A 21,849-nucleotide genomic window follows, 5' to 3' on the forward strand; every position below is an offset into this window, starting at 1 on the left:
GACATCCACCACAGTGCAAAAGTAAACAACATTTTCTATAGAGTATATCCAAAATTGTATTTTTATTTTCTCATTTCCATCTTCCAAAATTCTAGACTGCATATGTACAGATCAGCAGTACTGGAAGCACTGTAAAACAAGTAAAGTCAGAAACAACACAGTTTATACCTAATAGTACAACCATCCTTAGGATTCACCTTTGGGTTTAAAAAGCAAAAACATGTGCACCTAAGGTCTGGATAAGCAAATTAAAACAATCAATGTTTAAAGCAAATGCCCTTAATATGTAATATGTAGTACTAATAATTAAACAATGATGGAATATTCACGACATAGCAAGCAACCTGAGCCAAGATTTATTTTCCACTGAACATAATTAATTTGTATGAAGTTGGAGGCTAGTAGTGTGCAGAACTGGCCAATGTTGGCATATTTAGACTGATGCTGGACAGAACTTCTGCATGAAGGAAGCCCTTCCCTCATCATTCAATACCTCTTTGTGAAATAGTAGTAATTAAAAATAAGGAACTGCATTTTTATAATATACCACTGCAATCCGAAGGGGCAAGTTCCCACCTACCTGTCCTACCATCTTTAGGCAAAGGGGAAAAAAATTAAATGTTCCCAGGTTTCTACCTAATTCATGTTTAATGTGTGATATAAATGTCATAAAGAATACATAGAAACTCTGAATGTTAAGCACCCGATTCTCATTTTTATTGTCCCTTTAGCTGTAGGGAAAAAAAAACAATATTTGCACGAATATAGCAGTGCTAGGGTGTCCGTATAACCAGCTCCTTTAAATGACACACTGATTACGACTTATAACTACTCTAACTATGAAACGTTTTTTTTTGTCATTATACTTCCTTTGTGTAAAGCCGTATAATGCAAATGCAGGCATGTTTGAAAATATAAAGTGAGATTAAATAAAAATGCTACCAACAATAAAGAACGACAACGTGGATGAAGTAGATCATAGGTTTGCTTACTTTGTTTTGCGTGTACGGCAATGACGGCTGCGCGGGGGGGGGGGGGGGGGGGGAATCAGAGATTGACCTAATTAGTTTCACTGTTTACTTCACTTCTCCTAGTTTATCTAACTTTCTTAACATGACTCTTGCTGCACCAGCTCGGGCAGAGAGCAAGTGCGGTTGCGCTGAATAAGGGAAGGCGGAGGCAGCAGCCGTATTTGGACGTCTTGGAGAGCACTGGATTGGTAGGTGGTTATCGAGAGGCTCGTACGTATACACCCACCCACGGGCACACCACAGGACTCCCGCGTTGTCCTGTATTTTCTACTTTGTCTATGAGATCGTCCGCGAATCGCGATAGGTCACCACAGCTGAGCTTTCCTTTGCTGGCCTCTCCCACTATCCTCTGATGTAATTTCCTGTTTCCGGCAAGGTGGGACGGGAGTCGGACTGGTGAATGGATTTGAAGAGCAGTGTGAGCAGCCGAATGCCTATATCTCTTCTTCCCCTTTCCCCCCTCTTTCAGGCCAGGTATTTTCCCCTGTCTCTCTCTCTTCGAGTCCAGCCATTTCCACCTTTTTTGTTCACATTATGGACCCGTCCAGCGTCTTTCCCCCTTCCAGCCTTGCGTCTAGTTCTTTTCCATTCTCGAACAGCTTTTTGCAGCTACTGGCGCCTTCTTTCAGGCACAGTATTAAGAAGTGCCGCGCTTTAAATCTCTGCCTCTCCCGCCCCTTCTGATGTACACTTCCTGGGGGGGGGGAGAGAACAAGTAGAGATGCACACTGCACAGTTGGTTGAGAATAGTCCTTGAATTGTGGCGCTGTACTTAATGCTGACACTGGAGGGAAGGAGTTACGAGTTCAAAGGGAGGTTTGAGGGGTGCGGCTGTCAACAGCATGAGTGGTAGCAAGAGGGGGGAGCTGGATCACATGAGGGACCAATGCAGAATTAAACTATGGCAGCTTAGTCCCAGTTACTAAGATCGGAGACAGATGTTTGCCAAACGAGAGAATCAGGGATGGGGTGGGAGTCTGGAATTGAGGACCTGCATCCCTGGCTGCCTTCAAATCTGGGCTAAAGGCCTACCTGTTTGATGCTGCTTTTGACTCCTAACTTGTCACTTGCTTGTAACCTTTATCTTGTCTTCCTCTCTTCAATAGACCCTTTCCCTATGTGTCCTTCTCTCTGTCCTACCCTTATCGGTCCTGTCTGTCCTGATTTAGATTGTAAGCTCTTTTGAGCAGGGACTGTCTTTTCTTCATGTTCAATTGTAAAGCGCTGCGTATGACTGGTAGCGCTATAGAAATGATTTATAGTAGTAGTAGTAGGTAACTCTTCACAAGGTTAATATAACAGCTTACCCAGTGTTTCCTGAGAAATGACCCTCATACAAGCTTTAGAAGAGATACCCTGTAGACTGGGGGTGGACAACTTCTGGCCTGTCATTGAATTTTATGTGGCCCCTGAGACCATGGGAAATAAACATGGACTGTCATTAGAGTTTTGGTGATTTTAAATACTGTATTTTACAACTAATTTCAGAATAGCCACTAGTATTTTATTTATTTCACAGTTTGATATATGGCTCAGTCTCAAATTCTAAGTGCCTTACAAACTATTATAGCCATAATTAAAACACTTAGATCACAACATAAAATCTCTACTCTAAACTCTAGCTGATCAGTAAGAACTGTCATAGTGGCAGGTATTTTGCTATCAGGCAGGCGGGAAGTGGCAAAGAGCACTAGCAGTGAAAGCAAAATGCTAAAACCTTCTAGTCATATAAGCAGAAAGAGCCATCAACACCTATATTGTTGTGAAGCTGTACAGTTTTTAGGTCCGAATTTATGCATACACTGCCAGATTTTGAAAGTGCCAAATACACAGGCTGAAGGGGGCCTGCTCTTAGTTTAGAGCAGGGGTTCTCAACCCATCCCTCAGGATGCACCCAGCCATAATGTCTATTTCTCTGATGTATACTTATTGTAGGTATCCTGAAAACTTGAATGGCTGGGTGTGTCCCGAGGACTGGGGTGAGAACCCCTGGTTTAGAGCAGTGTTTCTGAAGTCCAGTCCTGCAGTACCCCTTGCCAGTCAGGTTTTCAGGATATCCACAATGAATATGTATGAACTCGATTTAAATGCATTGCCTCCATTATATGCAAGTCTTTTATGCATATTTATTGTGGATGTCCTGAAAACGTGACTGGCAAGGGGTACTCCACGACCGGACTTGGGGAAACACTGGTTTAGAGCTATTTACATGTACTGCTTCAAAGGGGTGCCTCTGGCACTATGGCTTTCCACTGCTCTTTTTCTGGCTCTCCAGTCTTTGAAATTTCTGACATTCCTTTTGTCCCACATTCTCTGATCTGTCTGGTCTTGCACATGGGTGCCAAAATCTTAAATTTGGCCCTGGCAGTTTTCAGATAGCGAAATAGCCCATTTACCAGGTCATTCAGGGGGCCTTGTCTTCTTTGGCTCAGTGAATTCTGCTTGGGTACATCCCAGTAGTCACAATGGGAAGGTGAAATTTAGTCATACCTGTTAATTTAAGAACAGGAGTGCTACCTTTTTTCTTCAATTTCCTTTTAATTTATTTTAGGTTGTTTTGGGGATTTTTGGCCCTTAGTTTCCTTTATTTTTTTGAGTATTGCTAAGCCTTATTTGGCTGGAGCCATAAGCACATAAACATCATATTGGGACAGACTGAAGGTCTGTCAAACCTTGTATCCTGTTTCCAACAGTTGCCAACCCAGGTCACAAGTACTATAACCTGGCAAGATCCCAGAACAGTAAAACAGATTTTATGCTGCTTATCCTAGAAATAAGCAGTGGATTTTCCCAAGTCCATCTTAATATAATGGCTTATGGACCTTTCAGAAAATTATCCAAACCTTTTTTAAAACCCTGCTATGCTAACTGCTTTTATCATATTCTCTGGCAATGAATTCCAGAGTTTAGTTACACATCGAGTGAATAAATATTTTCTCTGTTTTGTTTTGTTTTAAATTTACTACTTAGTAATTTCATTGCATTACCCCTAGTCCTAGTATTTTTGGAAAGAGTAAACAAGCGATTCGCTTTTACTCGTACCACTCCACTCATTGTTTTATATACCTCTATCGTATCTCCCCTTAGCTGTCTCTTTCCTAAGCTGAAGAGCCCTAGCCGCTTTAGCCTTTCCTCATATGGAAGTCATCCCATCCCCTTTATCATTTTCATTTTCCTTCTCTGTAGCTTTTCTAATTCCATTATATCTTTTTTTGAGATGCAGTGATCAGAATTGCACACAGTATTTAAGGTACGGTTCACATCATGGAACGTGAACACTCTAAAGCTTCGACATCATTGGAAAGTCAGCTCTTCAGCCTTGTAGCGGATAAGATTTGAAATGGTACATAAAGTCAAATTTGATAGTACAGGACCAAACTCGAATATATTCCTCTACAATATATTATTCCTTACCCCACGTCTCATGTAGTAAAAGCTACAAAGCACCAAGGCACTTTCACTTTCTGTATCAAAATGGACGTGGGGTAAGGAATAATATATTGTAGAGGAATATATTCGAGTTATTCCCCAAGTTTTCCACGTCATCACTGTGACCCCTGACGCAGGTGCTAGTCACCGAAACACGGCCCGTGTCGGGTCTTTTTGTCAAGGCTCATTCATTAAAGAACTGTGTTCCATTTTTAAAGGCCCGTGGTGCTGTTTTTTTTTGTTTGGACTTTAGTTTGTACCTTGATTTGTATCTACCATTTAAAGGGCACAGACCGTAGAAGTCTGCCCAGTAATAGCCCTGCCTCCCAACCACCGGTGCTGCCACCCAATCTCCGCTGAGCTTCTGAGGATCCATTCCTTCTGAACAGGATTCCTTTATGTTTATCCCACGCATGTTTGAATTCCGTTACCGTTTTCATCACCACCTCCCGTGGGAGGGCATTCCAAGTATCCACCGCTCTCTCCGTGTCATCACACTCTTCAGCAACAAGTGGGCCCCCTGTGATTCCCATATCATATGTTGGTGCAGCTTATTCATCCAGTACCAGATAGAGGGGGGATGATCCAGAATCCATTGATTGAGAATGCATTTCATTCTCAAAATACAGGCCTTGCCTAGAAACAACTTTTCTCCCAGATTCCCAGGACCCCACCAGCCCAAAATGCAGAAAATAGCTTTTTCAAATGTGAAGTAGAGAGGTATGGTAGCCATGTTAGTCCACTCTGAAAGGTTATCAATAGAAATCAAACAAAATAAAACATGGAAAAGAAAATAAGATGATACCTTTTTTATTAGACATAATGTATTAAGTTATGTCTAATAAAAAAGGTATCATCTTATTTTCTTTTCCATGTTTTATTTTGTTTGATTTCTATTGATAACTTCAAATGTGAAGGAAACCCGGTGCCCAAGCACTAAGCAAAGAAACCCTGCCATTGCCCACCAAAATGATACACTGCCACAAGGATAAGGTTACCAGATTTTTGGCTTGCTAGCCTGGGGCACCATGGCAACTTCAGGAGGGATAGGGTGGGACAAGGTGGGGCCTTTCCATGGTAAATTTCCACCATAACAATTATAATCTTCACCTCTCTCCCACCTCCCAATAAACACAGCCATTCTCTCTCCTCTGCCCTTAGACTAAACGTTTGTACTAGGCTGCACATTTGTTTGCTATTGTCTAAACATATTACAAAATATTACAGAAAAATTGGACAGGAATTAGAGAATTAAAAGTCTTTTATTGCCCACCAGCAAAGCATCAGACAGTTGCAAATTGTAACAAACTTTAAAAATCTAACATTAGTACCTCTGGTAATTATAAGTAATCAGACTAATTAAATAAGAGAAAAAGGAGGAAGGAAAGTTTATTCCTCATAGAAAGGTCACAGAACAGAGAGAAAGAAGAGAAAGAATGAAAGAAAGATTCTTAGCTATAGAGAATTAGTTTCTACGAAGGGCGGAGAGCACCCTCTTCGGGGAAAAAATAGGCCATTGGACGGATCTGAAACTCTCTTTCCAAGCATGCCTAGTTTTTCATTGTCTGGAGCGTGGTTTTATAGGCTGTGGTGAGAATCCACCGAAAAAACCCAGCCATCACTACTTCTGTCCCTCACGCTATCTCTGCAACCCTTCCAGTCCAGCCAGCTCCACCTCTCTCTCTCTCCTCTGCCCTTCCAGTAAGCCGTCTCCACCTCTCTCTCCCTGTTCCTCACATCCAGTCCTGCCATCTCCACCTCTCTGCTCCTCTCAGCCCAGCCATCTCCACCTCTCTGCTCCTCTCTTTCAACCCAGCCATCTCCATCTCTCAGTTCTTGACTCAATTCAGCACTTGCACCTCTCTCTGTCCACACTCTTCCCCTTTCCTGCTCAGCATCTAATTCTTCCCCCATCCTTCAAACTTCCCTCTCAAGTATCAGCATTATGAAGTATAGCGCTACAATGTGTACCCCGGCTCAAACAGCTGGTTTAGTAACTTTGGATGTAGCCTGTGTATGTGCATCCTGCAAGATAGGGCTTTAGAGGTTATTTCAACAGCTTTACAGAGGAGAGCATAACCTCTCAGGATTTCTACTGAATTTCTGATGACTTTATCTGAATTTGTAATTAAACGAAATTACTTTTGGTACAATGGTAAATTTTACCAACAAATCAGTGGAGTGGCCATATGGAAAAGTTGGAGTCACAGGAGATTTATTTGTTGGAAGAGTTTAAATCAGTTTTGGTATGGAAGGGATTTCTGGATTATGTGTTCTTTATTTGGACAGCATCTGAGGAACAGTTAAGAACATTTGTTACCAAATTGAATTGTTTGGATTATAATATTCAATTTGAAATATCATTTGATGTCAATAAAATAGAATTTTTGGACCTGTGGATTATTAAAGATAATGGTAAATTGGTTATCACTTTATACCGCAAATTGATAGCAAGAAATACCCTATTACATTTTTAAAGTCATCCCTTCTCCTGAAGTATAATTTACCAATAAGTCAATTTCTTCAAATACGATGGATTTGCACTACTTTGACTGAATTTAAATTACATACGACACAGCTGCAACAGATTTTTGGAAAGGGGTTACCCTAAGTCAGCAGTAAGAAAGGCTTATCTGAGAGTGCGGTATGTGCAACGTGAATTATTATGAGAGTGCTTAGTAGAACCAGAGAGGAGACTTTCAGGCTCATTTTTGAAAGAGAAGGATGACCATCTTTTGACACATTGGAAGATGGGCGTCCTCACAGGGTCGCCCAAATTGGCATAATCAAAAGCCAATTTTGGACGTCCCCAACTGCTTTCTGTTGCAGGGATGACCAAATGTCATGGGGGCGTGTCGGAGGCATAGCGAAGGCGGGACTTGGGCGTGCCAAACACATGAGCATCCTTGACCCATAATGGAAAAAAAAGAGCGTCCCTGACAAGCACTTGAACGACTTTACCTGGTCCTGTTTTTCTTACGACAAAGCCACAAAAAGGTGCCCGAACTGACCAGATGACCACCGGAGAGAATCGGGGATTACTTCCCCTTACTCCCCCAGTGGTCACTAACCCCTTCCCACCCTCAAAAACATCTTCAAAAATATTTTGTGCCATCCTCAAATGTCATACTCAGGTCCATCACAGCAGTATGCAGGTCCCTGGAGCAGTTTTACTGGGTGCAGTGCACTTCAGGCAGGTGGACCCAGGCCCACCTCCCCCTACCTGTTACACTTATGGTGGTAAATGTGAGCCCTCCAAAACCCACCAGAAACCCACTGTACCCACATGTAGGTGCCCCCCTTCACCCCTTAGGGCTATGGTAGTGGTGTACAGTTGTGGGGAGTGGGTTTTGGGGGGCTCAGCACACAAAGTAAGGGCGCTATGTACCTGGGAGCAATTTATGAAGTCCACTGCAGTGCCCCCTAGGGTGCCCGGTTGGTGTCCTGGCATGTGAGGGGGACCAGTGCACTACGAATGCTGGCTCCTCCCACGACCAAAGGGCTTGCATTTGGTCGTTTTTGAGATGGGCGTCCTTGGTTTCCATTATCGCCGGAAATCAGAAACGGCCAAGTCTAAGGACGACCTAAATGTCAAGATTTGGGCGTCCCCTACCGTATTATCGAAACGAAAGATGGACGTCCACCTTGTTTCGATAATATGGGTTTCCCCGCCCCTCCATGGGACGTTTTGCGAGGACGTCCTCAGGAAGACTTGGGCGTCCCTTTCGATTATGCCCCTCTGTGTGCTGCCCTATTACCATCTTTCTAAACAATTTGTACAATAGTTCTTTTGCACATAATGCAATTATATGCTTTTTTTTTTTAAGAATTCCCAGTGGTGGCTTTCACATTATACACTATAGCAGGGCCAATTTGGGAGCCCCCAGGTTCAACATATGAGTTTAGAGGAAGACACCATACCACATGTGATAGTAAAAATGTAGTTTACATCATTCCTTGCCCATGTGATTTAGTTCCCTGTTTACAAAGGTGTGTTAGTGTTTTTAGCGTGCCTACACTTAGCACGTGTGCTAACCATGTAGACCCCTATAGGGATATTGTAGTCGTGTAAATGGTTAATGCGCATTAAAAATGTTAACGCGCCTATAACACTGCTTAGTAAACAGGGCCCTTAATGTATGTAGGCTGGAGTAGTCGCCCAATTAAGGTTAGATTGACTGAGCATAAGTCATTAAGAGGGGGATAATCGAACGTGGGCGCCCATCTCTAAGGACGGCCCTGTAAAGGGGCGGGGCAACCCGTATTATCGAAACAAGATAGACGTCCATCTTTTGTTTCGATAATACGGTCGGGGACGCCCAAATCATGAAATTTAGGTCGACCTTAGAGATGGTCGTCCCCGGTTTTCGGTGATAATGGAAAGCGAGGATGCCCATCTCAAACGACCAAATCCAAGCCATTTGGTCATGGGAGGAGCCAGCATTCGTAGTGCACTGGTCCCACTAACTGAATGGAAAAAGCTCTTCCCTTACAGATCCGTAAAGGAATGGGCATGCATGAAGCAAATTGCATGCAAACGAGCTGCTCGCTGTTAGCTCATTTGCACACGATTTCCTTCCTAAGGAGGGGAAGCGACAGCAGTTGAGGACGTCCAAAATGTGGATGTTTCTGTGAGAAGGATGTCCATGCCCTTGCTATGCCTCTGACACCCTGCTTATTTATTTGGATTTTGGATCACAAGTAGCAGCAGTGGGATTTGAACCGGCCACCTCTAGATTGCAAGACCAGTGCTCTAACCACTAGGCCACTGCCACTCCTCCACTCTACTCCACTCCCTCGAAATTTGGCCATCCCTGTGGGGGGCAGTTGAGGACATCCATGCCTTCGTTATGCCCCCGCTGCATACTGCCTCCCCACAGGGATGGCCAAATTTCAAGGGAGTAGAGTGGAGGAGTGGCCTAGTGGTTAGAGCACTGGTCTTGCAATCCAGAATGGCCAGTTCAAATCCCACTGCTACTCCTTGTGATCCAAAATCCAAATAAATAAAGAGGGTGTTGGGAGGCATAGCAAAGACATGGATGTCCTTCTCACAGAAACATTCACATTTTGGACGTCCTCAACTGCCATTGCAGGGACGGAGCCATAGCGAAGGACATACTCTATAAAAAAAAAGACAAAAGTTTTTGAAGTTTTTTTCAGGGTGGGAGGTGGTTAGTGACCACTGGGGAAGTAAGGGGAGGTCATCCCCGATTCCCTCCGGTGGTCACCTGGTCAGTTCAGGCACCTTTTTGATGCTTGGTCGTGAAAAAAAATGGACCAAGTAAAGTCGGCCAAATGCTTGTCAGGGACGCCCTTCTTTTTTCCATTATCGGCCGAGGACGCCCATCTTTTAACCACGCCCTCGTCCCACCTTTGGTACACTGCTGACATGCCCCCTTGAACTTTGGTCGTCCCCGCAACGGAAAGCAGTTGAGGACGCCCCAAAATCGGCTTTCGCCCATCTCCCGATTTGTGTCGAAACATGGGCGCCCTTCTCCTTCGAAAATAAGCAGGTTATTCATATGAAGTCTTTTCATGCTCCTTTGGTTCAACTTTGGGTAGAGAAACTACACTCTTTACAAGACTTTAGATGGTGAGAGATAGATCAGGTAAATTTGGGGTGGGAGGGAGGGAAATGTTGAGAAGTTACTAAATTATCGTGAGCAGAATTGGACGTTTAAATTAAACACAGTATTTCCAATGGGATTGATTTTAGAAATAGAATGGATGACGTTACTGTGACCAAGAGCTATGTGATTGGTTTGTCATTTACATGATGTGATTAGTTTTGAGGAAGATAAAGATTAGTAGTAGAACACTGCTGTCATTTTGAAGCCATATGAGTACGCAGGCTGAGAAATGCCAGAGCTGTTTGAAATAGATAATTTTTACTTTTTAGATTAGCTAGAGCTAATTGTAGGATTTATGATAAGAGTGTAGATTTTTACATTAATCTATGCCTTTGTCATTTAGGGGGTGTTCCTTGATACAACTCTAATACTCTGGATTTTAACCCCCGATAGATTAACAACATCTTTAAGATGAGTATTTATAGATGTTTTAAAATTTAAGTGGTTAAAAATAAGATACAATTTCATTCAAATTTTGATGATAATTAAAAGAAAAAAGATGAAAGCTAGTGAAAAAAAAATTAAAACGCACATCATATGACCAATGAGGAGGTGGGTGTGTATGTGTTACTGGCAAAAAGCTAAAAATCCAGTAAGGAGCACTGCTGAGGTTCATGGTATAATTGTGATACGGTGGAGGCTATAATTTTGTTGGATACTTGATATTCTTGTCAGGACCTTTTATTTTCTGGTAAGCTTCCCTTTTGCTGCTGCTGTTACAGTTGACTGATTGCTCTGTTTCTTCTATAATTATAGGTGGAAGGAAAACTGAAGGTGATGAGGAAAGAAGGACGTGATAAGGGAGGGTAAGAGAAAAATAGGAGGCAGGAAGGAGAGCTAAAACTTGGAGAGAAGAGAACTTAAGATCTAGAGGACAGTCTGAGGGATGTTCTGTGTTTATGGGGGAAACAAATCTTAGTAAATCAGGCCCGAGTTGGGGAGGGGGGGGGGGGGGGGATGATAGAGACTGGAGAGTTTGAGAGACAGTTAAGAAAGAGAAAAGCTTTGAGGAAAACTTCTTACCCTCTGCAGGAAAGCTGAAACTGGGATAGAAGTTCACCTTCCACATGATAATATCCAGGGCTTTTTTTGAGGGGGTACTTGGGGGTACTGAGTACCGGCACCTTTTCCATTGTCTGCTAAAATTTTGACCCATGGACCCCAAATTTCAATGAAAGAGCTCAGGCTCTACACACCAATTCTGCCTTGGCTATTATGGGGTGGGTCCCTCAGTGATCACCTCATCCCTGAAGGGTGGCCTAGCATTTGAGTACCGGCACCTTTTTTGCTAGAAAAAATGCACTGATAATATTCCAAAACATAGCGAAAAATACAGTAGAGTGGCTGTAGAAAAAAAAAATGAATATCCTTGAGGAGTCCAGTCAGAACCTGACCTCAATCCAACTGAAAATCTGAGGCTGACTTAAACAGTGCTGCCTATTGGTGGTCTGCAAGGTGCTTGACAGAACTTGAGAATAAGCTAATTTTAAAAAATATACATGTAAAATGTTGGTGGAGACCTGTCCCAGCAGACTCAGTTGTAATTGCTGCCAAAGGTGCTCTTATAAAGTATTGACTTGAGAGGGGGAGGGAGATTTACCCAACTGTTGCATTTTGAGGGGGAGGGGTGCCATTGTGTCAATGCATCAGACTTACATGCATTTAAACAAAATGTGAAAAATGCTCAAGAGGGGATAGACTTTCTCTATAGACTGTAATTTATGGGGCATGCACACATAGTAAAGTTTGGAAACATTCTGGTTGTTAAAAGAACATGTGTAATCTCTGAAAGAGTTTCACTAAATATCACTTTCTTATGAAACAACGCATCTGTGTCACAGAATAGCTGCAGGGTCTAAAACTTTATTCCATAAAATCCATGTTTTTGCTGCAAGATCTACCCTTTAGTTTTTGTAGAAAGCTGAAGGCATTGGTACAATTTCAGTTTAAATGTTTCTACTGTGTTCTTAGGGGGCCTTTTACAAAGCCAATCTAGCATTTTTAGCTTGCGGTAAAAATCAGCTGGCAGTAAACGCTGAGATGCCCATAGAAATATAATGGGGCGTGTCTGCGTTTTCCGCCTGCTGATTTTTACCGCGAGCTAAAAACATTATCATGGCTTTGTAAAAGATCCCCTAAGTTGTTTGTGTGTGCTTATGTTTAAATAGGTGGAAGAAGAATTTATCAGCCAAAAATTGGGATCAGCACATTTTTGATTCATATTTTGATTTATTCATTTGAAGAAGTATGCCATTTGTTCTGGGAAGATGAATAAAGTGTGTGCCATATTTGGAGGATCCAGAGGAATTGGGAAGGCTGTTGCACAGTTACTTGCACAAAAAGGTTTCCATCTGGCTATTATTGCTAGAAATTTGGATGCAGCGAAAGCTACTGCAAGTCAGCTAGGCAGTGAGTACACTGAGAATTCATGAGATGCATTACTAATCATGTTTGCAAGTAAATGTTGTTTTGTATGCCACTGGGGGGGGGGGAGTTATTGATTTGGTCGTGGTTAAGATGTGTTATTTTAATGTTAACCTCTATTAACAACCTGGAATAATTTTTTAGTTAGATCTTCTTTTTATGAGAGACACTTTGCTTTGTTGGTCCAAATGTTGGTTTTTACCACATTTGTATTATTGTAATTCCTTCTTTTTAGGTTTGTCATCTAAACTGATGTATAAACTTCAACTTACTCAAAACACTTCTGTGTGCTTAATTTTTTGAATCAAAAAATTGGCAGTTTCGCTGTTTCTTGTTAAATTACATTGGCTTCCTATTTGAGCCTGTATCTTTTTTAGGGCATTATGTATGACTTATCTACCATTCTACGGTCTTACCTTTGTGTTTGTGATCAACTTATTAATTAAGAAGATATAGCTTAGATGTTCCCTTTGTCTTCAGTATCAATTAATATTGCATTATTGATCTGCTAAGGGTTTGCACTAAAGTGCATGTTTTTGTTTGTTTTTCAGGTAACTTTGTTTTAGAACAGTTTACCTATATGTATTAGGGCTGAACTAAATTATTTATAATTTTGGGAAAACTGAACTTTTATTTCATAGGTTTTGGTTTGTTTTTTTAAATTTCTTTTTGTGTGTTATTGTTTCTTCCCAGTTTTGTGTTGGTTTCATTTTGTAAACGGCATTGGACCTCTTTGGAGTAAAGCAGTTAATAAACTTTGCATTTTACTGTTATTTTATAACATGGAACCTGTGCTAAAATAGCATGTTAGTAGTAAAATAACAATACATCTTAACTTACCCCACATTGATAACTACGCCCCTTAGTTACTCGTTTGATATCTGATTTATCAAATGTAAAACGTGAAATATATATGTGGAAAGAATTTGTAAGCTTCTTAGTTTTTAGGCAGGGTATAAGATTTTTTTTATTTATTTTTTCTAAATAAAAATAAACAAGATCATCAGCAAGTCTATTTAATGCACAGAAAACCAGCGCACAGGAAACCCCTGCCCTAGAGGTAAATAATTAACAGCAGCTATGGAACTGTCGGGGTCCCATGCTAACTTTCCTATCAGTGCCTGAGTGCTGATTGGCTCTGGCTCAGGCACTAACAGGAAAATCTGCTGCTGCAGCCCCCTCTACCTCCCCAACATTTGACAAAATCTCCAGTGGACCCCCATCTGCCCCTTCCCAAACTTGAGCTTCTCAGGGGGGTCCAGTGAGCCCACTGACCCCCCCATCCTAATTTTAATACTGGGTCCGGGTGGTCTAGTGTAATCCCACCCCTTCCCCCTCCAACCCCCTCGTCATACCTTGTGTAGTCAGAGGCAGGAGGGAGGTCTACTCCCTCCTGCCTCTGGGTCTGCCTGCTGCAAAATGGTGACGCCCAGCTCCTGCCTGGTACATCCTGGAATGCACTGGGAAGGGCTAAGTACCATATAAGAAAAAAAAATTCCTTATATGGTACTTGGCTCCTCTCAGGGCATCCCAGGTTACACCAGGCAGGGGTTGGGTGCCACTATTTTGCAGTGGGTGGGCCAGGTAGCAGGAGGGGATAAACCTGCCTCTCACTTGACAAATTAGGAGGGAGTTGGGGGATGGGATTACACTAGATCACCAGGGCCCAGTGTTAAATTAAGGGGGAGGGGTTGGTAGGCCTGCTGGACCACCAGTGTAGTTTTGGAGGGGGTTGTGGGGTTTATTGGACCCCCAAGTGAAGCTTTTAAGTTTTAAGGGGGGGGGGGTTCGGAGGCTCCAATTGGTACTGGCACAAGAGTGTCCACCACACAGCTCTTGTTCATCGGTTGGTAAAGGGTTCCTGGCGTTTGCCCACAACATTAGCACCGCGCATTTATTTTGCATGCTGTTAGTGTTGAGCATTACTAATGAGCTAGTGTTTCTCTGGCGCTGTTCCTTACAGCTCCAAAGTTCTGTGCATTCGACCCTGAATTGGGGTAAATGGATAATTTCATTAACCATTGTGGGTTGTGAGCAAATACTAGCTTAAGCTCTGTCCCCACCTGTGTTTTGGAGGATGAGGAAAGGTTTGTGGTTGCTTTTAAATGCTGCAAACATTTATATATATTTTTTATTACAGCAGTCCATTTGGCCCTCAGCTGCGATGTTGCTAAAGAACAGAATGTACAAGATACATTTCAAGAGATTGAGAAGAATTTAGGTCATGTTAAGTACCTGGTAAATGCAGCTGGAATCAACAGGTTAGTTGGACTGTATACGTTATCTGGTACCGTGGCAGAAGTGAAGGGTCCTTAGAACAGGAGACGATACAGGGGTGGCTATAAATGGGCTTCCCTACACTACAGGACTTGCTTTAGCAGAATTTACTGCCGTGATCCTGTAGAAATGTTCTTAATATAAACTGAAATGTGTCCTAGAGTGTAATGTGGAAAGACAGTTATTTGACACTGTATGCAAGGGAACATTTAACACCTATCAGTGTGGATGGTTACATTAAGTACATAAATAGGACTTGCAAAATAAATATGTCTCAGTACAGATATGAAGAAGTAGCCTAGTGGTTAGAGCACTGGGCTTGTCATCCAGGGAAGCCTGGTTCAAATCCCACTGCTGCTCCTTGTGATCTTGGGCAAGTCTCGGGTCCATATACCTACTGTACCTGAGTGTAACTTGCCTTGAGCTACTACTGAAAAAATGTGAGCAAAATCCAAATAATAAAATGTTGTTGAGGTATGAAAAGGGACAAACAACTTGGGACATTTGCTGCTCAGAGTCTTTTGTAAAATCCTTACGGCACAGTGGGGAATATATATATATATATTTAGTGGCATTTGCAGTGGGGACAGCCATTATATATATATATATATATATATATATATATATATATATATATATATATATATATATCTTCAAAAAGAGCACAATCACACACTGGGCTTTACATGTGTAAGTGCTAGCATTTATAAGTGGCAGATTTTGCTCTTTGCATATGAAAGTGCTGGATTTTGAAAACAGCTATCAAGTAGAGACAGTTAAGGAGCTTAGCTGTGTGAAGTGATTCTAATATTGGTTGAGTTGTCCGCCTCCTCCCCCCCTTAAATCAGCAATCCAAACTACACGGCCAAATGAGCAGATAGCTGACAGTTATGCATGCCCTGGAGCAGGTATAAATGTTGACGGACATTTCAAGTATACCTGTATTTCCATTGCAAAATAGGATAAATGGATAATTTTAAAGTCTACAGAAGAACAAACACTGGAGGAAACCACTAAAAAAAGCAAATTCCATATCATCAAGCTGATCAATCCATAGACTGGTGGGTTGTGTCCATCTACCAGCAGGTGGAGATAGAGAGCAAACTTTTGCCTCCCTATATGTGGTCATGTGCTGCCGGAAACTCCTCAGTATGTTCTCTATCTCAGCAGGTGGTGGTCACACACAGCAGCAGCTCTGGCTAGGCCTCCAAGCCTAATCCTTAGGTTTTGTTGAGGCCTGGGGTTGAGGGCTCTTTTGAGCAAGTGCAAACCTGGTGGTGCCAGGTCCCTCCTTTTTCTCCCCCCTCCCGCTGGCTCCGTTAAAAAAAAAAAAAAAAATTTTAAACGTCTTTAAAGGCGTTTATTTCGACGTTTATTTAAACGTTCATTGCAGCTACTCACTGGGACACCAGTTCGTTACAGCTCCGAGCGGCAAGCAGGTAATTTTACCTTTTTATAGCGGGCAGGGGGTTCCCCGATTCTTCTCCTCGTGGCATATGGCGTCGGAGGGCGAGGGCGCAAAGGGTCGCTCCCCGGATCGCTGGAGCGCTTCTAGAGGGGATGCGGGGGTATTAAAGCCTGATTCGCCCTTGTTGGGTGACAGTTTCGTGACCGATGAATGTCCCGGTCCTTCCTCCGGCGCGGCGGTTTTTCCCGCCATAAACGCCCATCCCCCGCTCCTCGCCTCCGCCATCTTGGCCGGCCACGCGGCTCGGACGGCTTCTTCGTGGGCCGCCCTTGAGGTTGGAGACATTAATGCCATGAACGCCCTTAATTTGGGCGACGGCACAAAAGCGGCTAAAGTTAAGCGCCGTTCTTCCCGCGCGGCTCCTTCGTGGAGTGTCGCGCCGGACGCCATTTTGGATGCGCAGCATGTCTCTCCCCCGCTCTTGCGAGCGCCGGTTGAGAGTGCGTCTAGGGCTGTTGCCCAGGCTGCGGAAGTGCACAGTCTGGGGGGTTTCTCCCCCGAGTTTGTTTTGCTGCTGCATCAGGCTTTCCTCAGGCAAAACGCTGCCCCTGCTCCCTCTTCTGGTAAAGAGGTTGAGGTTCCCAGAGGTAAACGCCCTCGGGTTGATTTTTAGGCCTTGGAGGACTTGTCTCCTCCGATGTAGATGAGGGCAGCGTGTCTGAGGTCTCCCAACGGTCCTTTGCGGATTCCTTGGAGGAGACGGATCCCCGCTCGGATGGAGCGGATGACCCCTCTGCAGCGCGGCTTTTTAGCCCAGAGGATTTGCCCAACCTGTTGTTACAGGCCATGGACACTTTGAAGTTTCCTCTCCGGAGGACGTCTCTCCCTCAGCCCCTGTTGGCTCTGCCATTATGCTGGGGACGAAGCGCCCGCCTAGAACCTTCCACGTGCATGATGCCATGCACACCTTAATTTCGGCTCAATGGGATGTCCCGGAAACGAGCCTTAAAGTGGCTAGGGCTATGTCCCGCCTCTATCCTTTGGCTGTGAGTGAACGTGAGGCCTATCTGTGGCCTACCGTGGATTCTTTAATCACTGCGGTGACTAAGAAAACGGCGTTGCCGGTGGAAGGTGGCTCGGCCCTAAAGGACGCCCAAGACAGAAGATTGGAGGCGGCCTTAAGGTCGTCCTTTGAGGCAGCTGCTTTAAGTTTGCAGGCCTCAGTTTGCGGCTCCTATGTGGCCAGGGCGTGCCTGACTATGGTGCAGCGGGCTTCCCCCTCGGATCTTTCCTTGAGGGCTGATTGGCCGGCCCTGGAATCGGGCTTAGCCTATTTGGCAGATTTGCTGTATGATGTCTTGAGAGCCTCAGCTAAAGGCATGGCTCAGACAGTCTCTGCGTGGCGGTGGCTTTGGCTGAAACATTGGTCTGCTGACCACGCCTCTAAATCCCGCCTGGCTAGATTGCCTTTTAAAGGCAAGCTGCTCTTTGGGGTCGAGCTGGACAAAATCGTGACCGATCTCCGCACGTCTAAGGGCAAGAAATTACCAGAGGTCAGGGCTCGGGCTAGTACTCGTCCCGGTACCTCCAGAGGACGGTTGCAGGAAGCCCGTCGGTACCGCCCGGGCAAGTCGGGTTCCTCTGTCCCCTCTTCCTTCAAGAGGAATTTCTCCCCCAAGCAGCATTCCTTTCGCAGAGACCGCCGTCCCGGAGGTGCTCCCTCCGGTCCTCCCCCAGGGTCTCGTACCCAATGACGGGGCCTTGGTCCACGCCCCAGTGCAGATTGGAGGACGGCTGGCCTCGTTTCTGGGCGAGTGGACCACAATAACTTCAGACGCTTGGGTGCTGGAAGTCATCAGAGACGGCTACAAGCTAGAGTTCTGCCGACCCTTAAGAGACGGGTTTGTACTCTCTCCCTGCAAGTCTCCGGTCAAAGCTGTGGCAGTGCAGCAGACCTTGGACAACCTGATCCGCCGGGGTGCGGTCGTTTTGGTGCCAGAAAATCAGATTGGCAAGGGACGTTACTCCATTTACTTTGTGGTACCAAAGAAAGGAGGTTTTGTCCGGCCTTTCCTCGACCTCAAAGGGGTCAATCGGGCCTTGAAAGTGCGGCACTTTTGCATGGAGACTCTCCGCTCTGTTATAGCGGCAGTGAAGGCAGGAGAGTTCTTGGCTTCCTTGGACATCAAGGAAGCGTACCTGCATATTCCCATCTGGCCTCATCCTGCGTTTTGCAGTCCTGGGACGACACTTCCAGTTCAGAGCCCTCCCTTTTGGGTTGGCTACTGCTCCGCGGACCTTTTCCAAAGTAATGGTGGTCATAGCGGCCTTCCTGCGAAAGGCAGGAGTACAAGTCCATCCTTATCTGGACGACTGGTTGATCCGAGCCCCTCTTATGCAGAGTGCGGCAAAGCTGTGGACCAGGTAGTTGCTCTTTTGAGCTCCCTGGGATGGATCATCAACTGGAAGAAGAAGAGCCAGCTGCGCCCGACTCAGTCCCTGGAGTATCTGGGAGTTCGATTCGACACCCAAGTGGGCAGAGTGTTCCTGCCAGACAATCAGGCTCAGGTGGACTAGTTCCTAGTAGCCTCTCCTCTTCGGGCTTGGGACTATGTGCAGCTGTTGGGCTCTATGCCGGCCACGATGGAAGTAGTGCCCTGGGCCAGGGCTCATATGAGACCACTATACTCTCTCTGCTGCAGCGCTGGACTCCGTTGTCGGAGGATTATGCTGTGCGCCTTCCCTTGGACCCAGCAGTGCGCAAGGCGCTGAGCTGGTGGCTGCAGACAGTCAAGTTGTCTGCAGGAATGCCTCTGGTGACCCCAGAGTGGATTGTCGTCACGACGGACGCCTCTTTGTCGGGCTGGGGAGCCCACTGTTTGGGAAGGACAGCGCAGGGGCTCTGGTCTCCTGCAGAGGCAAAGTGGTCTATCAGCCTCCTGGAACTCAGAGCCATTCGGTTGGCGCTTTTGGAGTTCATCCCGGTACTGGTCTTGAAGCCAGTACGGGTCCTGTCGGACAATGCCACGGCTGTGGCCTATGTCTACCGCCAGGGAGGTACCAAGAGCGCCCCTCTAGCCAAGGAGGCCATGAATCTATGCCAGTGGGCGGAAGCGAACCTGGAGCAGCTTTCAGCGGCCCACATTGCCGGGGTCACGAATGTCAAGGCGGTCTTTCTCAGTCGCCATACCTTGGAGCCCGGAGAGTGGCAACTATCTGCTCAGGCGTTCTTGGACATCACGAAGCGCTGGGGCCAGCCGAGTCTAGATCTGATGGCGTCATCGGCCAGTTACCAAGTGCCGCGCTTTTTCAGCAGAGGACGGGACCCTCGATCCCTGGGAGTAGATGCTCTTCTCCAACAGTGGCCGACACAAGAGCTCCTCTATGTGTTCCCGCCCTGGCATGTTGGGCAGGGTGCTAGACCGGGTGGCAAGCATCCCGGCAGGGTAATCCTGGTGGGTCCGGATTGGCCCAGACGTCCCTGGTATGCGGACTTGATCAGGCTCTCAGTCGACGATCCTCTGCGGCTGTCAGTGGAGCAGGGCCTGTTACATCAGGGTCCCGTGGTGATGGAGGATCCCTCCCCCTTTGGTCTTAAGGCCTGGCTATTGAGCGACAGAGTCTGAGGAAGAAGGGCTTCTCAGACAAGGTCATCGCCACTATGCTAAGAGCGAGGAAGCGCTCTACTTCTACTGCTTACGCCAGGGTTTGGCGTATCTTTGCAGCGTGGTGTGAAGCAGGCTCACTTTCTCCCTTCACTGCTCCAATTTCTTCAGTGTTGGCGTTCCTGCAAGAAGGTCTGGAGAAAGGCCTGTTGCTCAGTTCCCTTAAAGTCCAGGTGGCGGCTCTGGCTTGCTTCAGGGGCCGCCTGAAGGGTGCTTCCCTGGCTTCGCAGCCAGATGTGGTGCGCTTTCTCAGGGAGTTAATCACCTGCGCCCTCCTCTGCACTCAGTGGTGCCTGCGTGGAATATCAACATGGTGCTAAGAGTATTGCAGAAGCCGCCTTTTGAACCCTTGTCAAGGGCATCTCTGAAAGACCTGACGTGGAAAGCAGTCTTTTGGTGGCTATCCCTTCAGCCAGAAGAGTTTCCGAGCTCCAGGCGCTCTCTTGTCGAGAGCCTTTTCTGCAGTTCACTGAGGCAGGAGTGACTATTCGCACAGTGCCTTCCTTTCTGCCCAAGATTGTTTCTCGCTTCCATGTGAATCAGCAGCTCTGTCTCCCTTCCTTTCGTAGGGAGGACTACCCAGAGGAGTACTCTGCTCTTAAATATCTGGATGTGAGGCGAGTCATCATCAGATACTTGGAAGTGACCAATGATTTCCGGAAATCGGATCATCTGTTTGTCCTGTTTGCAGGTCCTCGTAGGGGTCTGCAGGCTGCTAAGCCTACAGTGGCAAGATGGGTCAAGGAAACCATTGCAGCGGCTTATGTGGCCGCAAGGAAGGTGCCGCCTATCCAGCTGAAGGCTCACTCCACGAGAGCTCAGGCGGCCTCGATGGCAGAGGCCGGATCCGTCTCCTTGGAAGAGATATGCAAGGCGGCAACTTGGGCTTCGGCTCATACATTCTCCAAGCATTACCGTTTGACGGTGGCTGCACGGGCGGAGGCCCGGTTTGGAGCTTCAGTGTTGAGGTCAGGGATTTCAATGTCCCGCCCTGGGTGAGTACTGCTTCGGTACATCCCACCAGTCTATGGATTGATCAGCTTGATGATATGGAAGGTAAAATTATGTATAATCATACCTGATAATTTTCTTTCCATTAATCATAGCTGATCAATCCATAGCCCCTCCCAGATATCTGTACTGTTTTTATTCTGGTTGCATTTCAGGTTCAAGTTTAGTCTTCAGTTACTTCAGAAAGACTTCGTGTTCAAGTTTTTTCACTTGGATTCTTCAAGAGTTGAGACGAGTTTGTGTTACAGTGAGCTGCTGCATTCCTCTCCCCCCCGTTTTACGGGGCTGGATTGAGACATAAATTCTGCCGGCACTCCCTCCCGCTTCGTGCGGCTGTAGGGCAGCTTTGTACCCCTCCCGCTTCGGCGGTGTTAGGGTCAGTCAGCTCCTCCCGCGGTTGCGGTTGCAGGATAAGCCAGATCCCCCCGCATCGGCGGGTGTGGTGTCCCTCCCCCGCTCCGCGGGGATGAGCTGGACGGATTCCCCTCCCCCACTTGTGTGGGGATGAGCTGGGTTAATTCCCCTCCCCCGTTTCGGCGGTGGTGAGCTGGGCAGAGTGTCCCTTCGTGGGTGTAATTCTCTAAGTGCTGAGTCCTGCGGATGGAGCTTTGATATCGACATACTGAGGAGTTTCCGGCAGCACATGACCACATATAGGGAGGCAAAAGTTTGCTCTCTATCTCCACCTGCTGGTAGATGGACACAACCCACCAGTCTATGGATTGATCAGCTATGATTAATGGAAAGAAAATTATCAGGTATGATTATACATAATTTTACCTTCTCAACCAAGGTGCCACAAAGTCTTTTATTCTTGTCCTTCAAGCAACTCGACTCGAAACGTGTTTCGGCCTAAAGAGGCCTGCATCAGGAGTCTGAAGGTAAAAGTCCAACTGGTATGTAGGACTTCACTGTGCTCTGTGGCTAAAAAAAACAAAGTAAAAGTCAGCAGACTTGAAAATTCAGAAACTCCA

At 45.6% G+C, this 21,849-nt stretch overlaps 1 protein-coding gene across 5 annotated transcripts in view; it reads left to right on the forward strand.

The window, feature by feature from the left end:
- The first annotated feature begins 1,135 nt into the window (after positions 1-1,135).
- The window catches only part of CBR4 (carbonyl reductase 4), a 35,737-nt gene continuing 15,023 nt past the window's right edge, over positions 1,136-21,849 (forward strand). The window contains exons 1-4 of one of the 5 annotated variants that reach the window (XM_030192671.1): positions 1,136-1,219; positions 10,847-10,896; positions 12,334-12,499; positions 14,655-14,775. In XM_030192671.1, the coding sequence (XP_030048531.1) occupies positions 12,358-12,499; positions 14,655-14,775 (263 nt within the window). In that variant the 5' untranslated portion in view covers positions 1,136-1,219; positions 10,847-10,896; positions 12,334-12,357. Of the gene's footprint in view, positions 1,220-1,272; positions 1,506-10,846; positions 10,897-12,333; positions 12,500-14,654; positions 14,776-21,849 lie in introns of those variants that run through there. The other 4 variants (XM_030192673.1, XM_030192674.1, XM_030192672.1 and 1 more) reach the window with 4 other exon arrangements.

The sequence above is a fragment of the Microcaecilia unicolor genome, chromosome 2 (genome assembly GCF_901765095.1).
Source record: "Microcaecilia unicolor chromosome 2, aMicUni1.1, whole genome shotgun sequence".
Lineage (NCBI taxonomy): Eukaryota > Metazoa > Chordata > Amphibia > Gymnophiona > Siphonopidae > Microcaecilia > Microcaecilia unicolor.